General features: G+C 40.4%; 2 protein-coding genes across 3 annotated transcripts; both read left to right on the top strand.

Moving 5' to 3' along the window:
- Positions 1-7968: 7968 nt before the first annotated feature.
- On the top strand, positions 7969-9472 carry LOC131681312 (dnaJ homolog subfamily C member 28). 2 transcript variants are annotated; one of them, XM_058962052.1, is made up of 3 exons: positions 7989-8073; positions 8140-8391; positions 8462-9471. In XM_058962052.1, the coding sequence occupies exons 2-3, from the start codon at positions 8302-8304 to the stop codon at positions 9449-9451; spliced, it is 1080 nt and encodes a 359-aa protein (XP_058818035.1). In that variant the 5' UTR covers positions 7989-8073; positions 8140-8301; the 3' UTR covers positions 9452-9471. The 2 variants fall into 2 exon arrangements, with proteins under 2 accessions (XP_058818036.1, XP_058818035.1); XM_058962053.1 differs by lacking the exon at positions 8140-8391 and having other exon boundaries at positions 7969-8073; positions 8462-9472.
- Positions 9473-14615: 5143 nt separating this feature from the next.
- On the top strand, positions 14616-16772 carry LOC131679753 (uncharacterized protein K02A2.6-like). The gene is made up of 2 exons (XM_058960498.1): positions 14616-15583; positions 15806-16772. The coding sequence occupies exons 1-2, from the start codon at positions 14616-14618 to the stop codon at positions 16770-16772; spliced, it is 1935 nt and encodes a 644-aa protein (XP_058816481.1).
- The last annotated feature ends 4243 nt before the right edge of the window (positions 16773-21015 follow it).

Genomic DNA, 21015 nt, shown 5'->3' with positions numbered 1-21015 from the left:
AAAGTGCAAAACCACTCCACTACACCGGTGCCTATCAGTCGAAAATACTAGGAGAACTGACATTTAAATAAAGTTTTGAACTTGTGTAAGAAATTAAACAGTTGCTTTGAAATGACAACAGCAAGTAGCAACTTGCCACTAGTCGGCGCTTCGATCGGCCAGCAATCGTTATACGGGATTTGTATGCAAACTGGGATACAATGATGACTCTCGCTTGCGAACTTGATGCGATGGTGATCCTCAACGTATATTCATTTAAATGTTTACATAGGTTTTTCGAGAAAGTTTGTTCTAGCCTATATGGTATCACAGAGAACAGACATCCATGATCGAACAAATATATTTAAAAAAAACTTGTGTGAACATTTGAATTAATATACGTTAAAACACCAGCACCGCCACACCAGGTATCCCAACTAACCGTCAAACCTATTCAGTATGGATTCCAGCTCAATGGAAACAACCGATTTAGACTCAATCGGTTGATGCATTTGAGCTGAAATCCATCCTGAATCCACTCAGAATTCCGAACCGGTTTCAGAATGATTTGACTGGGTAGAGGTATGACCGCTGTCAATTCAGTCGAACTCAGCCACTAAAAAACATGACGACAGCAGCGCACCTGGTGGAGATATCCCAACTACTTTAAAAACGTTAGGGAATTTACACAAGTTGAATGCTGAAGATGGACGTCTATTGTCTGTGGTGGCATCGTACAGGAAGGTAAAATTAGGTAAACCGTGTTGAAGGTAGTTTCCATTTTACGGCAAAAATCATAACTCAACCTTGAGTTTAATTTACTTTAATTTAAGTTGAATTTACCTAATTTTGAGTATACCCCAAACAACTCAAAAGTATTGCGTATCTTTTCTAAAATCCACATCGTGACATTTCAGCCATGCGCCACCAAGCTGTGCGCCGAACTACGCGCATGTGCACTTCGAATTAGTGCAAGCGAAAAAACGGTTTGACGTTTATTTTTGTTTCGTTCGCACTCATGTGTGTCACATATAGCAACAAATCGACGACACGCTAGTTTATCTCAGGAGAGACAATACCTTACTGCACGGAAGACCTCGACTGAGTCGAATCTCTCGTTTTGTTTTTGACAACACTAACCCAGTAAAGTTCAGCCGGAAATGAACTGGAATTCTGGTTGGTTCCAGTTCGTATTGCGGCTCCAGTGACACGACCGATTCTAACTATTTAAAAATGTATATTTTAGTAAACATTATTTTTGTAGGTAGTAGTTTTAATCAGTGATGGTGATTGATGAAAATATTGGTGATCCAAAATGATGCATATCAACTTCGAATATTGCCTACTGAACCAATCAAGGGGCGTGACACTTCCAATAAATTATAAAATATTTTACAAATATAACATTTTTGTAGAATTATAGACAACATTATAATTTTATACACTTTATAACCATATATGAACTCAAGACTTTTCGAACTTGTTTTCGAACTTATTCTCAGTGTGCGGTGGATTTATGAGTTGTCATTTACTATTGTTGACTTTGTTGAATTGAAATCGATCGAGAAACGAAAATCTCAATCCATCAATGATATCAGAAGCCCTTGCACTTGTGCTACATACCATACATGCCGTAAACATGTTCCAGGAAATGCCGAACGGAAGGACAATCTGGATTGGAACATCGACGGCTACAGAACGCGCTACGAGCCGAATGAACATTGGGACCTTCGGCGTATTTTCATGAAGCGACATCAACACTGAATTCCGGAGGACGAACTCTGGTCTGTTTGCCCAATGCCCAAAGTGTTTGTGAATGTAGAATTGATACACTGCCGGTACTCCCCAGAGACGAAGGAAGCTGTCGGAGTGATCGCCAATAACTATCGAGCTTCCAGAAGAAATAAACTTCACCGAACGTTCGTTTCGGCTTCGAATGCTGCTGCATCCAAAGTACAACGGAAAGGACCGGAAGATCGGGTTTCTTGCAGTGGTGCTCAATTGAGAACGGAATACTCAAGTAAGTTTAAGCATGTGCAATAGATGCTAAGCGTGGAAGATGTTTACAATGATATTGTGCTAATGAACAACGACTATAAACAGACGAAATTGGAATTCAACCGTTTGAATACAACGTAGATGCAGCTTCACATGTCGAGAAATGCCTACGGAAGAATCTTGAGCAAAATAAAGGTGGGAACGCTTGTACTGGCTGAAGCGATAGGCGATGCGGATAAGCCGGTTAGAAAAGGTGTCAAGGTCTCATTCCTGAAAAAGATGGTTAAACATTGTTACAAAATGGTTGTAAGATATTTTGTTGTGTTGTTAATTTTCCAGTGTTTGTTTCCCTTTCAGCGAAAAAAGCTATCCGTCAATCTATACAACAAAAGCGTCGAACATATAGAAATTGACGGAGCTGTAGATCACCGAGGTATGAAGATAGTTGATGACTTTTAGAAGAAAATTGAAGAAAGCAATTTGGGATTCAAGTTGCTTCAGAAGCTTGGTTGGAGTGGCGGTTCATTAATATTTAGTAACGAGGGAACAGGTAGATCTCATCAATCGTCAAATCAAGATAGGACGAGGTCTTGGATCTGCTGAAACGACGAAACAAAACAAGCAAACCGTCAAAATTGATACCCGCAACGAAACCTATGAAACTGATATCCACTTGTATCGGTGGACTATGCAGTATTTTCGTGACAATGGCATACGACTTAGTATTCCACAATGAGTTTACTAAGGAAGGACGAGTATTGTTTCCAGATACAATTTCAACTGAATCACTAAATGATTCAAATGCCATATTCTTATATATGCACAATATAACGCTACTGTGTGTTCTTTTTTAGTATGGTTCTGTAGAAGCAATTGAAGACGTTTCGGCGATGATAAAGGTGGAACCAGGCAGTTTGTTTTACTTGGACGTAAAATGGCTCCACACGACATACTAGAGCGCATCCTTGTAGAAAAAGATCCCATTTTCCTCGAAATGTACAGCGTAGAAAATCCCGGATCTGAGAAAAAAGGTGATTGAATCGTTTCATGTATTGCAAAAGTATTTAAGAACATTTCATAAATATACATAAATCGTGCTCTCCACAACTCCCTTTGACTCTTCTTGGGATTTAGTTCCACCATTTCTCTCCTAATTTTTTAGCACCTTTTTGATCAATCTATTTTTCTTCTTAATTTCAGTGATGTCAACCAAATGTATCTCTATAGGAGAAACCACTTAAGCATCAGTATCAATTCGAATCAATTCTACACCAGAAGGTTGTACCATGGAAAAAGTTTCATTCTTCAGCTGATCAAATTGTTCATCGGGTTCAGCTATCGTTGATATTGTTTCAGTGGTTTCATGTTTAATCTTTATTTCACGTTCTCCATTAGTCGAGTTTAATAATCTTCCATTAGTCGTTCAATAGGATTAGACACGATTGGTGTCTTTCGTAATCCCGAAACGTTCTAATCAAAGAAGTTAATCTGTTAACGTTTACGGCAGGTGTGAAACTCTTCTAGTTTTGTTAGACATCGCTCACATGCAAAACTGTTGTACTCAGTGTTGAAAGGTAGTTGCATGCCAGCAATTTCTTTAATAAACCGTTTTAAACAATTACTCGAAGGTGATAGAAGTGGATGCAGCGCTGTCATCGGGTCATTGTTCTCTAGACATAGACGGATGAAAGGTTCTTCCTATCCGGTAATTGGCTCTACCGTAGGAGGTTACTACTATCTACATTTTCAACTTTTTGCTCTAGTACATTTGGGAAACTTTCAGTTGTATCCAAACAGAGGTTTGGACATCAACAAAATCATATAAGCTCGTAGGCCTTCCTGTAAAAGTAACTCATCAAATAAAAAAAAACAAAACGAATTATGATACAAACCTTTGACGAAATGTTTCTTGCAACTCCAAAGCGATCTTGTGTTCGATTTAGGGGAGAAGCTCGAAGCATATGATCAAGTCGTTCCCCAATTTGAGGATTGAATCACGCGAAAATATTTGGAAAAATGTAAAGATGATAAGGTTGCAGAACTTAAAGCGGACATTCTGGATGATAAGTATCTATTTGAGGCATCGGAAATTACGGAGCGGGAACTGAAGGATCGTGAGTCAAACCCTGTGGCATTTGAAAGTTTTTGCCACTTCTCGGTCAGATGATGGAACATCATAATTTGCTGCTATTTCACAGCAGTTGCTGAAAAACGCTGGAATTGTGGTTGTTTGCCACACGGTTGGGATGGCTGAATCATTATCGGCGTTAAGACAGACCTGTTTTGAGGTAAAAAACTTGTAGAAACCAAGACTGTGATTTGACAAAGCTGAACCACCGCAGGTAAGTCCCAGTAAGTCCAGCCAGAAAATGAGCCCGTAATTCTTCCTGGTGCTAGTTAGCGCTCCGCTCCAGTGACACAATCTATCCTAATTAGGATCGGTTGTGTCACTGGAGCCGGGTACTGACTAGAACCACCCAGAATTATGCAAAATATTTGGGTACTTACCATTTCTCGTTGATGCAAAACCATTTTTTCATTGTTTATAATCACTCGCGATAACTAAAGCTACTATGGTAACGGGAGTTCGAATTTTTTTCGAACTTTCAACGAATCGAATATAGTTATAACTTTTATAGCCAATCATAAATAATTATAGGGAATTATAAAAAGTATAAAACCAGCTGAAATATTTTTATAAAAGAGTGTCACGCCCTCGGAACCAATCGTCCTTGCTTATCAGGTCATCCTATTTGTAGTAGGCGATCAAGTTCAAATACATAACGCGCCAAATAAAACTTTTCATTTGTCAATAAATGCTGTACTACGTGTTGTCAGAGGCAACTTAGCATTGAGTATAGATCGGGCCAATATGAATGTTTTCTCATCGCAATCGATAACTTTCGATGCTTGATGAATGAATCAAATAGCAATCGTTGCATTTTTTTGGGCTTAAAAATAAAAATATTTTGGCATTGATAGTTCTAACCGAGGGTCTAGTGCCATAAGGCCCGTAAGGGACCATCCATAAATGACGTAGCATTTTTAAGTGATTTTTTACACCCCCCTCCCCCATCGTAGCATTTCGTCACAAACCTCTAAATGTCCCTCCTGGTAATTACGTAGCTCGACGGTACCCAGCCCCCTCTTTGTCAAAGTAAAAAAAAAATAAAAAAACAATGTGAGTTAGATGAAACGGCTAAGCTACGTAGCATGACATGACCCCCTACCCCCCTGTCGTCACACATCATCACAAAATACAAAACTCTCCCCTCCCCCATATAATGCTACGTCATTTATGAATGGTCCCTAACTAAAGCTTTAAAATGCCCTTCTTGAGCATTAGGGCGCCAAAACTGTCTCAATCACTCGATTGAATACGGAAAATATTATGGAGCTCTTGCCTCACTACTGAATAGATAAGAATCGAAGATAGTGCAGTATACTCAGATTGAAAAATGATCACGCGGAATGAATGAATGGAAGAAATACAAACAAGCGAACCTTGTTACGCTTTTCATCGATTCAGATTTGTTTGAAACTTGAAAATAGGTTACTATGGAAGGTTTTCGTCTGTAGACATGTTCGTTCATCGAAACCATGGATTACTATCAGGTTTGATTTGGTGATGAGTGTTAATTTTGATAAAAATTGGCTTCACTGTTTGTAATATGTAAAATATAGATATGTTAATTCTCGAGTATAAATTTTCTACCTAATATATTTCAAATTTAAGAACTGATCACACTCGTAAAAAAAGAAAATTGTTCGAAAAAAGGATCCATGCGAAATGTAAAATTATTTATCATCGCGTGAACTGCGCGACGACAGGTGCTTAACTCTTCCAATTCGCGATTTATGGTAAAACTTTAACATTTATCATAAATATTTTTTATCAGTACAACGCGTGATTCACTGGTTGGGCCACAGCCTCTGTCCATCTAACGACTTTGTCAAATGTCAAAAACTCTCCAAAGAAGACATTAGTAGTGTAAAAGATTGATAGATATTCATGAGATTTTGGTATTCAGATGCTTTTTAGTTGGACACTGGTCCAACTAGCGGAGGTCCAACTAAAAAGCGATCCAGTTGAAGAGCTGTCTGACCAGCGAATCACGACTGTATCCTCGAGATAAAAAGTGTCCCTTAGTGTTCGAATCGGAAGAGCCGAGATGAAGCTCGGCCTTTCCTCTCTTTTCATAGTGCGTCAAAGAATCTAGATGCTTGTCCGGATGGTTTTGTTTGCTGCCATGCTTTATTGGCAAGTATAAAACTAATACTCAAAAGTGCCAAATGTTCTCACCTTTCTTAAAACAAAACAACCTGCAGAATAAGTTCTTTTAACTTACTTTTGAGTTGTGCGTCGCTTTCGCATTTATTAGTGTTGTCAAAAACAAAAAGGAGAGATTCGACTCAGTCGAGGCCTTCCGTGGCGGAAGGTACTTTTGAGTTGTTTGGGGTGTACTCAAAATTAGGTAAATTCAACTTAAATTTTGACTGTTTCAAATATTTGGGTATACACTTAGATCCTACGTTATCCTGGACACACCATATAAAATTTGTCGAAAAGCGTGTGGCATCCTCCTGTGGTATTTTGTGGAGAGTTAAAGCGTTTGTTCCCCAGCGAGCTCTGTTGAACTACTATTTTGCATACATTCATTCACAACTTAACTACTTAGTATCGGCACAGATAACAGACGTTTAGGTTCGATTTGAATCGTGTGTAAATACCCGTTACTGAAATTCCGAATAAATAAGACGCCTGAAACACGTTTGGCAAACGTTTGCAGATGTCGCAGTGATCGATACAATGCAGTTAGAGTGCAGCTGTCAAACATGTGTAGCAAACAGTTGCGCAGATGGCAATAGTGAAACACTGATTTCCAACGTTTATCAATTTGAAATATTACACAGGTTTTTGAAGAAATTTTGTTCTAGCCTAAACGTCTGTTATCTGTGGTATCGGTATGGGGGCTAGCAGCGAGCTCTCACCTTAAAAAGCTACACACACTACAAAACAGATCCCTGAAAATTATATTTAATAAACCACTTTTATATTCGACTTTGTTGTTATACTCTAAAAGTGCCCACAATATTTTACCCATAGCCCACTTATGTGACGTATAAACATTATTATTCATACACGACAATCTACATAACTCCATCGCGCAGCATAATATACATTTTACAACTTTAACACATTCTCGTTCAACACGTCGAAATAGTAACTTGCAACGCATTCGAGCAGCCACAAACCTTGGCCAAAAGCGCATTCTTTTTATTGGCCCTACCAAATTTAATGCACTTCCACTTGACATCCCAAGTAACAATTGAAGTTTTATAGCACGCTACAAGTGCAATCTAAGTTTTATCAGTGGCTACAAAACTATCATAAAACCACAATTGTTACTAGGGATGCAGAGAATCGACAATCGTACCATCTTCAAGGCTAGATTGAAACAGTACTTTAAACATAGGCTTAACGAAATATTTAATTAATGATATTGTTTTGTAATTTAATGTAAACATCCGTCAGCAGTATTTAACTTTAATTTAATTTATAATGTGGATCCCTTAACAGGAAATCTATTTCCACTGGGATTCCACCTTAGTTAATTATCTTAAACTAATTGCACATCAATAAATGTCTGTCTCAGCTCAGTTTGTTTTATTTGTTTTGTTTTTTTTTGTTGCCATTGTTCATGGGCTGAGACAAGTTGCGTCCACTACCAGGGGGCTCTTGTATGAGTTCTTTGGTGTGGGGGAGTGTGGTGGGCAATTAAAAAAAAATTAAGCATAAAAACCTATCAATGAGTTGTAATTTTTGCCGTGGTTAAATGGAAACTACCTTCAACACGGTTTACCTAATTTTAACTTCCTCCACGATACCACGAGAGTGAGTCAAAGGAACTCAATTTTAGGTAGTTTTTTTTGTTTCCGTGTAGGTGGTAATTCCCGGGAATTGACATCTGATGTTCCTCTGTGCAAAAATGCATTCTTTGACCTTGAATGCATCTGCCATCGTGTTTATACACGAATAACGGACCGATCAGCTGTTTTTGGTCTTTGTTTTGGTTGCTATTCTTTGATTAGAAAGTGAGTACCGTTTGCAGTTTGTGTTTATTTGAGGAACCAACTATATAAATTAATATTTTATGTTAGTTATGCGAGATTTATTTTCAACTATTGAACTAGACGTTTAGTGCAGCAATGGGGGACTTTCAAAATATTTGTTAGGTTGAAATTATAAGCAACCATAATATATGCTCTATTGAGTTAATTCAAAATTGGTGATCATTTAACTGTACTACGAAACCAACTGCAATGTTTTCCCGGCAAGCTTTTTTCCCGCTAAAACCACCTTTCTTGTTTGTTCTACGGACAAAATTCACCAGCAGAGAAGAGTTATATAACGTACGTTAGAATTAGGTACTTGAATGTGTTGTGGTTGTAATCACTTTCTTTTTATAATCCTTTTTTTTAGAAATGCTATATGATTCTTGGTGTGACGGAACAATCGGACCAGAATACGGTACGCCAGGCGTACATTACGCTAGTCAAGAAGGTGCACCCGGACAGTGGCCACCCGGAGGCAAATGCAGAAAAGTTTCAAGAAGTTGACGCGGCGTTTCGTATATTGCAGCAAAAATTTGCCAAAGCTCGCCGGGGTATCGTTGAGGATATGCAGGATAAGGTGAAAGTGTTCGATATTCGCCACACAGCTCCGCAGCATCGTCAGTATTTAAGCTTTGATGGGATAGGTATCGGTACACCGGCACAGCGGCAGAAACAGTATCAGACCGTCCGCGCTCAGCGTGCCCAGGAAAGAGTCCTGGAGCATCGCATGTCTAAGGCACAGGCTTCCGAAATGTCTGTCATGATAAAGGGGGAATATTTTAAGAAGCATGAAATCAAGACTAAGTACGGTTTTGATAGAGTCGTGGAAGATTTGATACAGGAAGCGATGTCCAGGGGTGATTTCAGCAATTTATCCGGCTTCGGAAAACCGTTACCTGACCACCAAAGTCAGAATCCTTATGTGGATTTTACCACAGCTAAAATCAACAAAATTATGCTGGACAATGGCTTCACGCCAGAATGGATCACGCTGCATAAGGATATCCGGGAGGATACGGCGGAATTGAGCAACAGTTTGATGAAGGAACGTGCAAAACTAGGCGAGGTACCACTAAGTCCACAGGACGAGTATCGATGGACAAAGGTGCTGGAGGTTCACACAACAATGGTCGATAGGATTAATAAGAAAATCGATAAGTTCAATTTGATCGTACCGGTGTTGAACAAGCAGATGGTTCGGTTGGACTCATTGCAGTTGGGACGAAAGATACTGGAGACTGGAAAACACAGCGGACAAATTGAGAAGGAAGATCAGTTGCTTTCTTCGGTGAATAAAACACAGGAAGACGGCAAGACGTACAACATATTTAGTTTTATTGGGTCGTTGTTGAAATAAACAAATATCACGTAAATTTTTATTTTTTTACTAGTGTGTGACCTTGTTCAACCTTGCGTTGCTGAACTAAAAAAACTAATTCCTTTTTCAAATGATTCTGATACGTTTGAATTAGGGGAAACACAGCAATAGAGCTTTTTGCATACGCCTTTTAAATTGTAGGGGAGATTATAATAATTATAAATGTTTTATTACGTTTTACAAATGCTTTCATATTATGTTGCATATGCTGTCTTGACAAAATAGATTGTATACAATAGAAAGAACATTAAACAGACAGATAGGTTGCCACATCTGGTGGAACTTCTACCTGAAATTTATTTGGGGATTAACTTCAAGAGGAATACGAGTATGCAAAATTCGAATTTAAGCGAATTATCGATACAATTTTCGTTAGATAGGGTAGAAAATTACTAAATTTTCTCGCATTCACATGCTGTGCCGTTTTGTTTTTTTGTTCTCCGAAAATTCAAAAGTACCAACTACTCTCGCTGTGGTGGAAAGTTCGAATTAACACTGCTCTCCTCCACAGCTAACCATCTAAGAGTGTGTCGTAGGAAGCAATCACATTGCCGGGATTCTTTGCGGGTTATGCTTTGCGACACTTACTTGGATGGAATAAATTTCTCAATTTCCTAGCTTACGGTTACGGACTATTGATGAAAGAGCAGCGATCGATAATACCGGGGGAACTCGATTGTTGCTAACCCAGATTCAGATCAGGGGCCCTATTCTCACAGTCACGTCACCTAGTGACTAGAACAAAATTTACTCTAGTCACTAGGTGACGTGACTGTGAGAATAGGGCCCCAGATTATACCACCCGCAAAGCAGTAGCAGTAAAATACTAGCAACAGTGTGGTATGAAATATAGCGCATGGGATGCTTGAAAACTATTTATAACGATTTAAAATTATTTATTTATTTATTTGCCTCCGTTAGATACCGTACATATTACACTTATTTCTTTTGTTAAGGTATTAAAACGTTTTAATTGCTAACTTATAACTAGATTTAGAAGTATGGAGATCGTACAATAGAGATGTTTCATTGAATTTGCTGCAACATCGGTCTACCGGATTATTCTTGTCATAAGCTGTGCGGTGCTTAGGAATCCACAGAAGCGGACTATTCCTTAGGGGCCATGCACTAATTACGTAAGGCTTTTTTAGAACTTTTCAACCTCCCCCTCCCCCCCTGATAAGAATTCGTAAGATTTTGGTGAACTCCCCCTCCCCCTCCGTAAGATCTTATCATGATTTTCGTAATTAGAAAAGCATATAATTCATTAAATAGAAAGATAGCGAAAACGGTACTTAAAGAATTATTATAAGAAAATTAATAACAAAATTCAACTGTAATCATCAGCAGTAATTTTATTAGCATCTTGATTTTGCCCAGTAGAAATTTCAGAATAACTGCGGGGAGATATTCAGAAACTCCGATTTGGTTCTTATAGTCTGCTTCGCTATATTCGGAAACAGTTCCTTGTGATGTAAAATCTCTTCCGGTGGGAATTAATTCTGAGTTCCAACTGTGACGCTTATCGTACGCGTAGCTCCGAAGAAAAATCGTAGATGGCTATCTTCAAATTTTCTTGAAATCAAATACAGTTCACACTCTGCAAATATTCGGTCTACAAGATCTTTGACAATCGCATGACAGAACATTTTCCGGCTACTTTGCGAAAGCGAAAATTTGAAAAAAGGATGTTAGCCTAATAACACGGTATTAACACTTCCTAACTCGTAAGGTATATGGTGACTCGAGTTCCTGAACAGAACAATGTGCCATCAAGAGTCAAGAAATTGTTGTAACTGCTCCAACACCATCGACAATTAAGTCGCTCCTCACGCTGCCAGCAATCAATAATATTCCATAACTAATTTAGGAATCATATACTGCCGGAAAATACTTTAATTCGAGGTCCGCCCTTCCTTGACTATGATGTACAATATATGCTCGTTTTGTGTAATATACATGTTCATGGCAGAAATAAGAAATAGGACCCTTTTCTTATGAAAATAATATTTTCCATATTGATTTCATTTTTCATACTTGTTTTATGATATTACGTAAGAAAGGACAAACCCTGCCTCCCCCATAGATAAGAATTTGTAAGATATTTTGAAACTCTCCCTCCCCCCATATTACCTTACGTAATTAGTGTATGGCCCCTTATAGCACGAGGAAGAACGAACAAATTAATCCTTGAAAGAAAATCGGGATTGTCAACATTGCTCGAAACACATCGAAAATGAACAAGCTTTGCAGAAAAGTGCGACGAGTCATCATGCATCTATTAATATACGGAAAGAGACGGATTGGCTCTTGGAGCACAGCTGAATCGAGTCCAGAAGCAATTGAATGAAAGATTTTCAGATCATCAGCGTAGAGTAGTTTTCCAGACTTGATATGAGTGCAGAGATCGTTGATGAATAAGGTAAAGAAGTGACCCTAGGTAACTTCCTTGTGGGACACCGGTTGGCGTTTCAAAGACGCTTGAGCGTGCGGCACCAATTCTAACAAAAGCTCTAACGTTCAGCAAGGAAATATTATAATCACCTAATTACCCATGGAGGAAATCCTAATCGCTGCAGTTTCATAACAGCAATGTTGTGCGGCACTTTGTCGAAGGCTTTAGTTAATTAAAATATATTGCATCAACTTACTGGCCGTTTCATTATACGATGTCACATTTTCAGGGATGTAGCACTTAAGATCTTCATCGAAAGACCGCCATGCAGAGTACGGGATTAATAAATGAGGGGGTGAGGGAGATTGTGTTGGCAGGACCTCTTGTCATCACTCTACTTCATAGACTCTCCAACTGACAGCCGTCAGTGTGACAGACGCCTTCGCAGGTAGTGGTGACCGGAGATGACGCCGAGGCTGTCATCGATAGTTAGTTTGTGGTAAGGCGAGCGCAAGCATGACGGCGCCGATGGTTGGTTGGTAAGCGTGACCGCCACCCACCCCAGTTGGTCTGGGTTCAATCCCAGTCGAGGTCGTTGAGATTTTTCAGAGGTGAGAAAAATCTGAGGTCACGCCTTCCTTCGGAAGGGAAGTAAAACCGTTGGTCCCCGGTCCATGAATTGATGGATCGATATCCAATCCAGATAGTGGGAGTGTCACCTCTCTGGCGTCGGTGTTTGGCCTCGTAGCGGAAATAGGCCGACGGAAAATAAACTGAATTGGAAGAGCGCGCAAGCATGCAACGAAAGTTGCTTGAAGCATTTTATATCAGTTAATTTAATAAAGTATTTTATACATTCATCGTCATTTGTGTCTCGTCATAATTACACCGCTCCAATATCACAACAGTGGCGACGAGTCGGTTGTAAAATTCGTGCCGGGAATCATCCAGATAGTAAGCAGTTCAACGAATCAGTCAGTCAAGAGCGGAAAATTTTGCACATGGCAACCAACGGAGGAACAGTTCCTGTACCAGGTGCTGGGAGCCAGCAGCCGCAGCAGACCAGTCTCTCGGAAGCGGTTGTAACCATCCTCACCAACCAGCAGGCATTTATGAAAAAAATGTCACAGCAGTTGGCCGCCACGCAGGAAGCCATCAAGAACCTGTCTCGTGATGAGGTTATATTGGATTCCCTTTCAAGCAACATGGCGGAATTCACATATGACAAAGACAATGGGCACACGTTCGACGCATGGCTTTCCCGCTATACTGATCTTTTTGACAAAGACGCTGGAAAACTGGATGACGCTGCAAAGGTACGACTTTTGCTACGAAAAATGAGCCCACAAGACCACGAGCGTTACAACAGCTTCATTCTACCAAAGCTTGCTCGTGAGTACACCTTCGTTGAAACCGTCGAGAAGTTAAAGCTGTTTGGAGCCACAGTGTCCACTTTTCGCCGGCGTTACAATTGCCTCCAGACAACCAAGGAGGATGGTGAAGATTATCTCGCCTACTCGTGCAAGGTAAATAAATCCTATGTTGACTTCAAACTTTCGGAGCTGACAGAGGAGCAGTTTAAATGCCTCATTTACGTCTGCGGTCTCAAATCAAACAAGGAGGCAGAGATCCGGATGCGGCTCATCAATAAACTCAACGAAACAGCAGATATTACCCTTCAGCAACTCGTTGAGCAGTGCAACAACCATGTGAACTTACAGCAGGATACCGTGCTGGTGGAGAACCCGTCCACAGTTAATTATGTGACACACAAGCGATCGTCGAATCAAACGCACCAATCAACCAGTGCTAGCAGCAATCGTGAGCAGCCACGGACTCCTTGCTGGTCGTGCGGCGGAATGCATTTCAAAAAGGACTGCCGATTTCGCGACCACTTTTTCAGAGTTTGCGGTAAACAAGGTCATCGTGAGGGCTATTGCTCCTGTTTTTCGTCGAAACCGTCGGTCAGCACATCTTTCGTGGATTCGGAGCGGTCGTTCACTGGTTAAATCCGCATTTTGCCGGGCCAAAACGGCATCTGGGGAGGCGCTGAAACTCGTCTCGGAGCTGCAATGCAATATTACCCTCAATGACGTCACCAGAGAGGATAAGTTTTTTGTCGCTGCTCCTAATGTCAACCTCAACATTTTAGGCATTGACATGATGGACCTGTTTAATTTGTGGAATCAACCAATTACGTCATTCTGCAATCACATCGGCACTCTAAAGACGCAAGGTATAGCAGAACTACAGGATCGGTTTCCCCACGGCTTACATATACTAGGCTAGCTCGTTAGAGTGTAAACATTTGACGAGAGCGCGTCATAGAAATCGTCGGCGAAAACAATTACATGAAATTCATATATTGTTTGCTGCTAACGAATGATCGGCACCTGGCAAATCACAAGGAAGCTATGCGGATGTCCAAAACCTTTGCTATGATCAGAAAATTACGGTGGGATATGTTTTCTATGGCGTGCATCCAAATTCCCGATTTACGCTAATAATCACATAGATGCACTGATTATCCGCACTGTGTCTAGTGTAATTATGGCGTAATTTACGTCAAAAGTCCATTGCACACTATGTTTTCCACCGTAAGAGCTCAAATATTGTCAATTAACAACTTTCGAGAAATCCGTTTGTTTATCTCAACGATTTCTCTGGCGTCACCGAAAACTGTCAATTCGCGGAATAACAAGCCTCCTTTCTGTGAGCCGTGGGTTTCCCAATGTTTTTACTCACCAAATGGGTCTGTGCAACAAGACTCCAGTGCAGCTCGTGCTCAAGGGAAACCCCAAAGCAGTGTTTCGTCCAAAACGACCGGTTGCCAACAGTATGGAGAGCGTCGTAGAAGACGAACTAAACCGGTTGGAAAGTTTTGGGATCATAAAGAAGGTCGACTTTTCGGACTGGGCGGCACCCATTGTCGTCGTGCGAAAACCGAATGGAACTGTTCGGATCTGTGCGGATTTTTCGACTGGTCTAAATGCGGTACTTGAGCCGAACAATTACCCTCTGCCCCTGCCGGAAGACATTTTTACCAAGATGGCAAACTATCGGATTTTCAGTCACATCGATTTATCCGATGCTGACCTCCAAGTACAAGTGGACGAAGCCAGCCAACCGCTTCTCACAATCAACACACACCGAGGCCTATTTCAGTTCACCCGGCTGTCACCCGGTATCAAAGCAGCACCGGGGGCCTTTCAACAGTTGATGGACGCAATGCTTGCTGGACTTGAGTGCACTACTGGTTATTTGGATGACATTTTGGTGGGAGGCCGTAAGGAAGAGGAACATCAACACAACCTGCAGCTTGTTCTTGAACGCTTGCAAGATTACGGTTTCACTGTGCGCATCAAAAATGTTCCTTCAATATGCGCCAGGTTAAGTACCTGGGCCAAATTCTCGAACGGTATACGACCAGATCCAGAGAAAATAGCAGCGATTGTTAACATGCCGCCTCCGCAAGACATCTCAACATTGCGTGTGTACCTAGGTGCTGTGAACTATTACGGCAAGTACGTCAAGGGAATGCGCACGCTCCGACAGCCCATGGATCAATTGCTCAAGGCTGGTACAAAGTTCGTGTGGTCGACAGAGTGTCAGAAATCATTCGATCGATTCCGCGAACGTCTCCAATCACTGTTGTTGCTGACGCACTATAACCCAAAGTTGGAAATCATCTTGTCGACTGATGTGTCAAACGTCGGGTTGGGCGCCCGACTATTATATATAGGCTATTTGTCACGTGTCCCGCAGCTTGACAGCTGCTGAAAGCAACTACAGTCAGATCGAGAAGGAAGGATTAGCGCTGGTATTTGCAGTGACGCGATTCCATAGGATGATCTTCGGTCGTCGGTTCACTCTGGAGACCGATCACAAACCGCTTTTAGCAATCTTCGGATCAAAAAAGGGCTTCCCCGTCTACACAGACAACCGTCTCCAGCGATGGGCCCTAACGCTACTGCTATACGATTTACCGTCTGCTACGGGCACACGGAGAGTTTTGGTCATGCTGACGTACTATCACGGCTTATGAATCGTCACGTGCGGCCAGACGAGGAATTTGTAATTGCCACTCTCGTACTGGAACAAAGTATTCGGATCATTATTAACGAGTCACTACAGGCGTTTCCGCTTTCGTTTAAGGAGATCAAGAGCAGAACGAAATCAGATGACATACTACAGCAAGTCATTCGGTTTGTCAATGAAGGATGGCCCTCAAAGAAGATGAGTATTACTGATCGTGCAGTACAGCAATTCTATCTGCGACGAGATGGACTGTCCGTCGTGGGTGGATGTCTCATGTATGGTGAGAGATTGGTAGTGCCACCCTGTTCCAGAAGACGCGTACTCCAGCAATTACATGCGGGTCACCCGGGAGTCGAGCGCATGCGGTCGATTGCACGGCAGTACGTGTATTGGCCGAACATAGATGATGAGGTTGCAAAAATCGTCCGATCCTGTAACGAATGTTCCACCGTAGCCAGGTGCGATCGGAAGACGAATTTGGAATCCTGGCCAGCGCCGGAAGAACCATGGCAGCGGCTGCATCTCGACTACGCAGGACCAATCGATGGGCAGTATTATCTCATTCTGGTTGATTCGTACTCGAAATGGCCAGAAGTCGTGCGCACCAAGGATATCACCACAACAGCTACATTGCGCATTCTTCAAGGAATCTGCGCCAGATACAGACAGCCAGAAACGCTGGTTACGGCCAACGGACCTCAGTTAACTAGCGACCAGTTCGAAACTTTCTGCGATAGCAACGGTATCACCCACCTAAAGACTGCACCTTTTCATCCGCAGTCAAACGGATTGGCGGAGAGATTTGTCGACACGTTTAAAAGGTCGCACATCGTTAGAGTTATTACGTCCGCCAACTCCAACGCATAAGATCCAGAATTCTGGTCAAGAAAAACAGTTCAACCGGAAGCACGGAACCAAGGAACGGAACTACAACTTGCAAGATCTGGTCTGGGTCAAGGTTTATCGGAACAACAAGTGGAGCTGGCAATCAGGAACAGTGATCGAGCGAATAGGTAGTGTCACGTATAACATCTGGCTGCCATCGAAACATGATCTCATCAGATCACACTGCAACCAAATGAGGAGTCGACACGAAGCTGAGCATTAGGCACAAACAGCAGAAGCAGTGAAACAGGTAACTGGCATCCCTATCTCTACATACAGAGTTTGACAATAGGCATCATCGTTTTTCCACCGATCGATGGGGGTCAGTTTGACAACGTCAAAATCGCTTAAAATGTCATCAACAAACAATAGTAGCAGTAAACAATAGAAAACAATGACCACTTTAACTGATTTGATGTAAACTAAAGTGCTTCTCGTTCGTATTTAGAATTAATTTCGTTCATTTTGTTACAAGCAAAGTTCTTATGTTGGCTACGAAAATATGACGTCACCTCACTCTCTTGCAGTGAAAAGTCCACAAGTGCCACTAGCTATCCTCTTGGACGGTTGTGGTCTGAACAGCGTAACACCCGAGTCGGAAACCGAAACACCTTTCGTCTTGCCGACCGAACTTATGGAGAACTTGCAATGTCCCAGTCAACGTCGACGCACACGTACACTTCGTAACAACCCACAACAAGAATCGATTAATACTCGCGTCTTCCAGACCGTCAGTGAGGTATGAACCGTATCACCTTTACCAGAGTGTATGTAAGGAGAGTGAAGACAACTGTCATGATTATCTGTCAGTAATATTCCAAACGAACAAATGACCTCTCAAAATACATGGATTTGTCTCGTTTGGAATGACACTGACAAAAAATCATTGTTCCAATTTTGACAGTGTCGTCACTCTCCTTATATGCACTCAGACCTTTACTAAAGGGGGGAGGTGTTGGCAGGACCTCTTGTCACCACTACTTCATACACGCTCGTAAAAAGTTACTCAAAAATCAGTTTAATCCCACCCATTTCCAGATAAAGTGGAACAACCCTTAAATTGAGTAATTCCGGAGTTACTCAAATTTGAGTAAGCCAGCCTGAACCAAAAACTGAGTAATTATTACTCGGTTTTTGAGTACAATATTATCTACACTAAACCCAAAAGTGCTTCACTAGTACTCAGATTTTGAGTTCAACATTGCTCAAATTTTGAGTTCAGTACAAATTTAACAAAACCAAAAATTAAGTAATTATTACGCAGACTTTGAGTTGAACATTACTCAAATTTTGGGTTCAGTAGAACTTCAACAAAACCAAAAATTGATCGATTTTTACTCATATTTTGAGCAGAAGCTTACCCAATTTTTGAGTAGACAACAAAGCCAAAAATTGAGTTGTAATTCCTCAGTTTTTGGGTAGAATATTACCCAATTTATGAGTGCAATATTTCATTAAAACCCAGTGAAGTTCAGCCGGAAATGAGCCGGAATTCCAGCTGTTTCCAGTCAGTATTCCGGCTCCAGTGACACAACCGATTCTAGTTAGAATAGGTTATGTCACTGGAGCCGGAATACTGACTGGAGCCAGCCGGAATTCCGGCTCATTTCTGACTGAACTTTACTGAGAAACATCCGGATTATGACTTGCAATTCTGAATGGTTTCTGTAAGAAGAAATGCAACAACCGATTCCTATTCGCGACTACGAAGCTGAGTTTGACAGCTTGTGTGCGTGAAGTTCATGTAAACAAAAGGATGATGGAAAATGAATAATTTTAAACGTGCCGTTTTCAACGGTTTTTGACATTAAAAATGTCTTACTCCACTATCTGGGGCTAGGTGTCATTCTAAAATCTAAACTATCTCCCATGTAACGAAACTATGTAAGGTTTGCACGCTTATAACTCCGATATTACTAGATGGATTTTAATCATTCATACACCAACCGATTCAGAAACACCTAACTTAAATATTGGTAATAATTTAATATCTCCCCAATAAAAGTAGACTTTTGGAAATTGGTAAAATTAAAAAGTTCACGAAAAACGGGAAAATTACCATTCGTGAGGCAGATTTCTCAGACACAGCCGTCAAAAGAGGGCAGCTTAGTGACTCAATGAAAGACGAAAAGTCATAAATAGAAGCGACGCATGTCCGTTTAAATCAGTTGTTGCTCTTGTCTCATACGAACAACATCGTCTCCGGGCGATGCAATAAGCGCTATCGATTTTCGGCAACGTTGGCATTTGCACACACTCGCACCTATGTGACTAAACCATATACGGTTAGTTTATAAATAGAGGTGACGCGTACCCGTTTGAATCAGTTTTTGTTCTTATGTCGAACGGGTAAGATCATGGCTGCAGCGTGTGGGCACTACAATAAGCGGTAGACGCTATGCATTTTCGGCAGCGGTGGCCGTGTGCGGATTTTTCGGGTACCAGCACGGTGTCACAGAATGATTTGCAAAGTGGGTGGGTGGGGTGGTTTGGATTTAATTCAATACGGTGTGTGCTGCTTAAGAGTGTTGCGTTTGAATAAAATATATTTATTTTTATGCATGCGTGTGCGTTGTAATTTGTTAATCCATGTTTACGGCGCATTGTAGCTGCCTAGGGTAAAGAGCCTATTGGTTTTCATATGTTTCATATTTTGGTTATATGTTTTTTATCAGTAAGGCATCTGACAACGTGCTTCTGTAGTTATTGCACTGTTCAGCAGCGTAGTATTTTATATAGGGGAGTACACTCAGGTTTTATTACGCGGTATTTTTTACGCGAATTTTGAAATTTTCGCGGTTTTCATTTACGCGTTTTTTTTAAATTTAGGCGGTTTTCATTTGCACGGCCTGTATCCCCTGCGTAAAAAAAAAACCTGAGTGTAATTGCATCGGAAACAATCACATTACCAGCAGAACTTTTTGTTTTCTAATTTCAAACACTTTTGTTTCGTACTGTACACAACGGAAAATTTTAAAACAGAACTTACCGTCCCAGCAGCAGTTTAGGCGGGTGTTCTTTTTCGATTCAAATTCAAGCCATGTCTTAATCGTTACTGGACTTAAAATTGTTTTCCCAGTTTATCCAGTCAGAGTATCTGTCCTGCCCTATGTAGTTAAAACACAGTTCTAATTGCGTTTTAAAGTATACAACAAATTGAACGGTTAGGTATACTAATTTAAATTTTAAAATATATCTGTTTGAAATTATGCAACAAACCGCTGTACTGAAGATATAATTATGTCAGTCCTATTACCACATAAAACACCTATATAACATAAAACGCTGCAGAATTGGTTTAATAATACAATGTTTACACTACAGAGTTATAACACGTTTTAATAATTAGCAACAAGAGAAAATGTCACCAAGATAGCATAAAACCCGTTTTAACTGGTAGTGCGAACGTTGCATAACAATGTAATTTATCAAATAATTTGATTTTTTTCACCACTAATCGATCAAGAAATACTTAACCTTAAGATTGTTTACTTAAGTTCATTAATACATTATTGAAAATTTAAATGGAAAATGAAATTTCATATTTCATGAAGAATCTGTATATTTCCGTTGCTGGGCGTGGGCTTCCTCGTCACGGTTCTAAATATGGAACTTTTCTTTTAAATATATTTTCTGGACAGACAGCCTATTTTTACTAGATGGATTAGCCAAATAATGCCAATCACCTAGTGAGATACTTGATTAATTAATAGATTACCGTTAAAAGACCTTCAATAAATTATGTTTTAATGCGGAGGGTATATAGCAAATTGTAACATAAAAAACAGGCGAGTGAGCAAGAACTTGAGTCGATATGTGTGATAGATAAAATACATTTGCACGCTCTTGAAAAAAGCTACATTTTTAATGTCACCGTGGTCGTGTCCTGTACACAGCCCTTTAATTTTTTCGTAAATATATGAAATTGTTAGTACAAATCAATACAAAAATCATTAAACGAGCTAATTTAGTAAAGAAACGAGTAAAAAATGTCGTAGAACATGTTTATTTTGCGTCCTCAACATGACGCATTTTTGTGAATCAAAAAACAAACAAGTTTTCAAAATGATAAAAAGTATTGAAAATTCACCTTTTCGCCCAAGATTTTATTTAGAGATTGAAAGGCAATATGTATCCAAGTTATGGTAAAAATTTCTCTCAATACAATTAGTTTGTTATGGTGAAATGTGTTTTTTTGTTGGCCATATTTATACCGCCAGGAGCT

The sequence above is a fragment of the Topomyia yanbarensis genome, chromosome 2, assembly GCF_030247195.1.
Source record: "Topomyia yanbarensis strain Yona2022 chromosome 2, ASM3024719v1, whole genome shotgun sequence".
NCBI lineage: Eukaryota > Metazoa > Arthropoda > Insecta > Diptera > Culicidae > Topomyia > Topomyia yanbarensis.
This window is presented reverse-complemented; position numbering and strand designations above follow the sequence as displayed.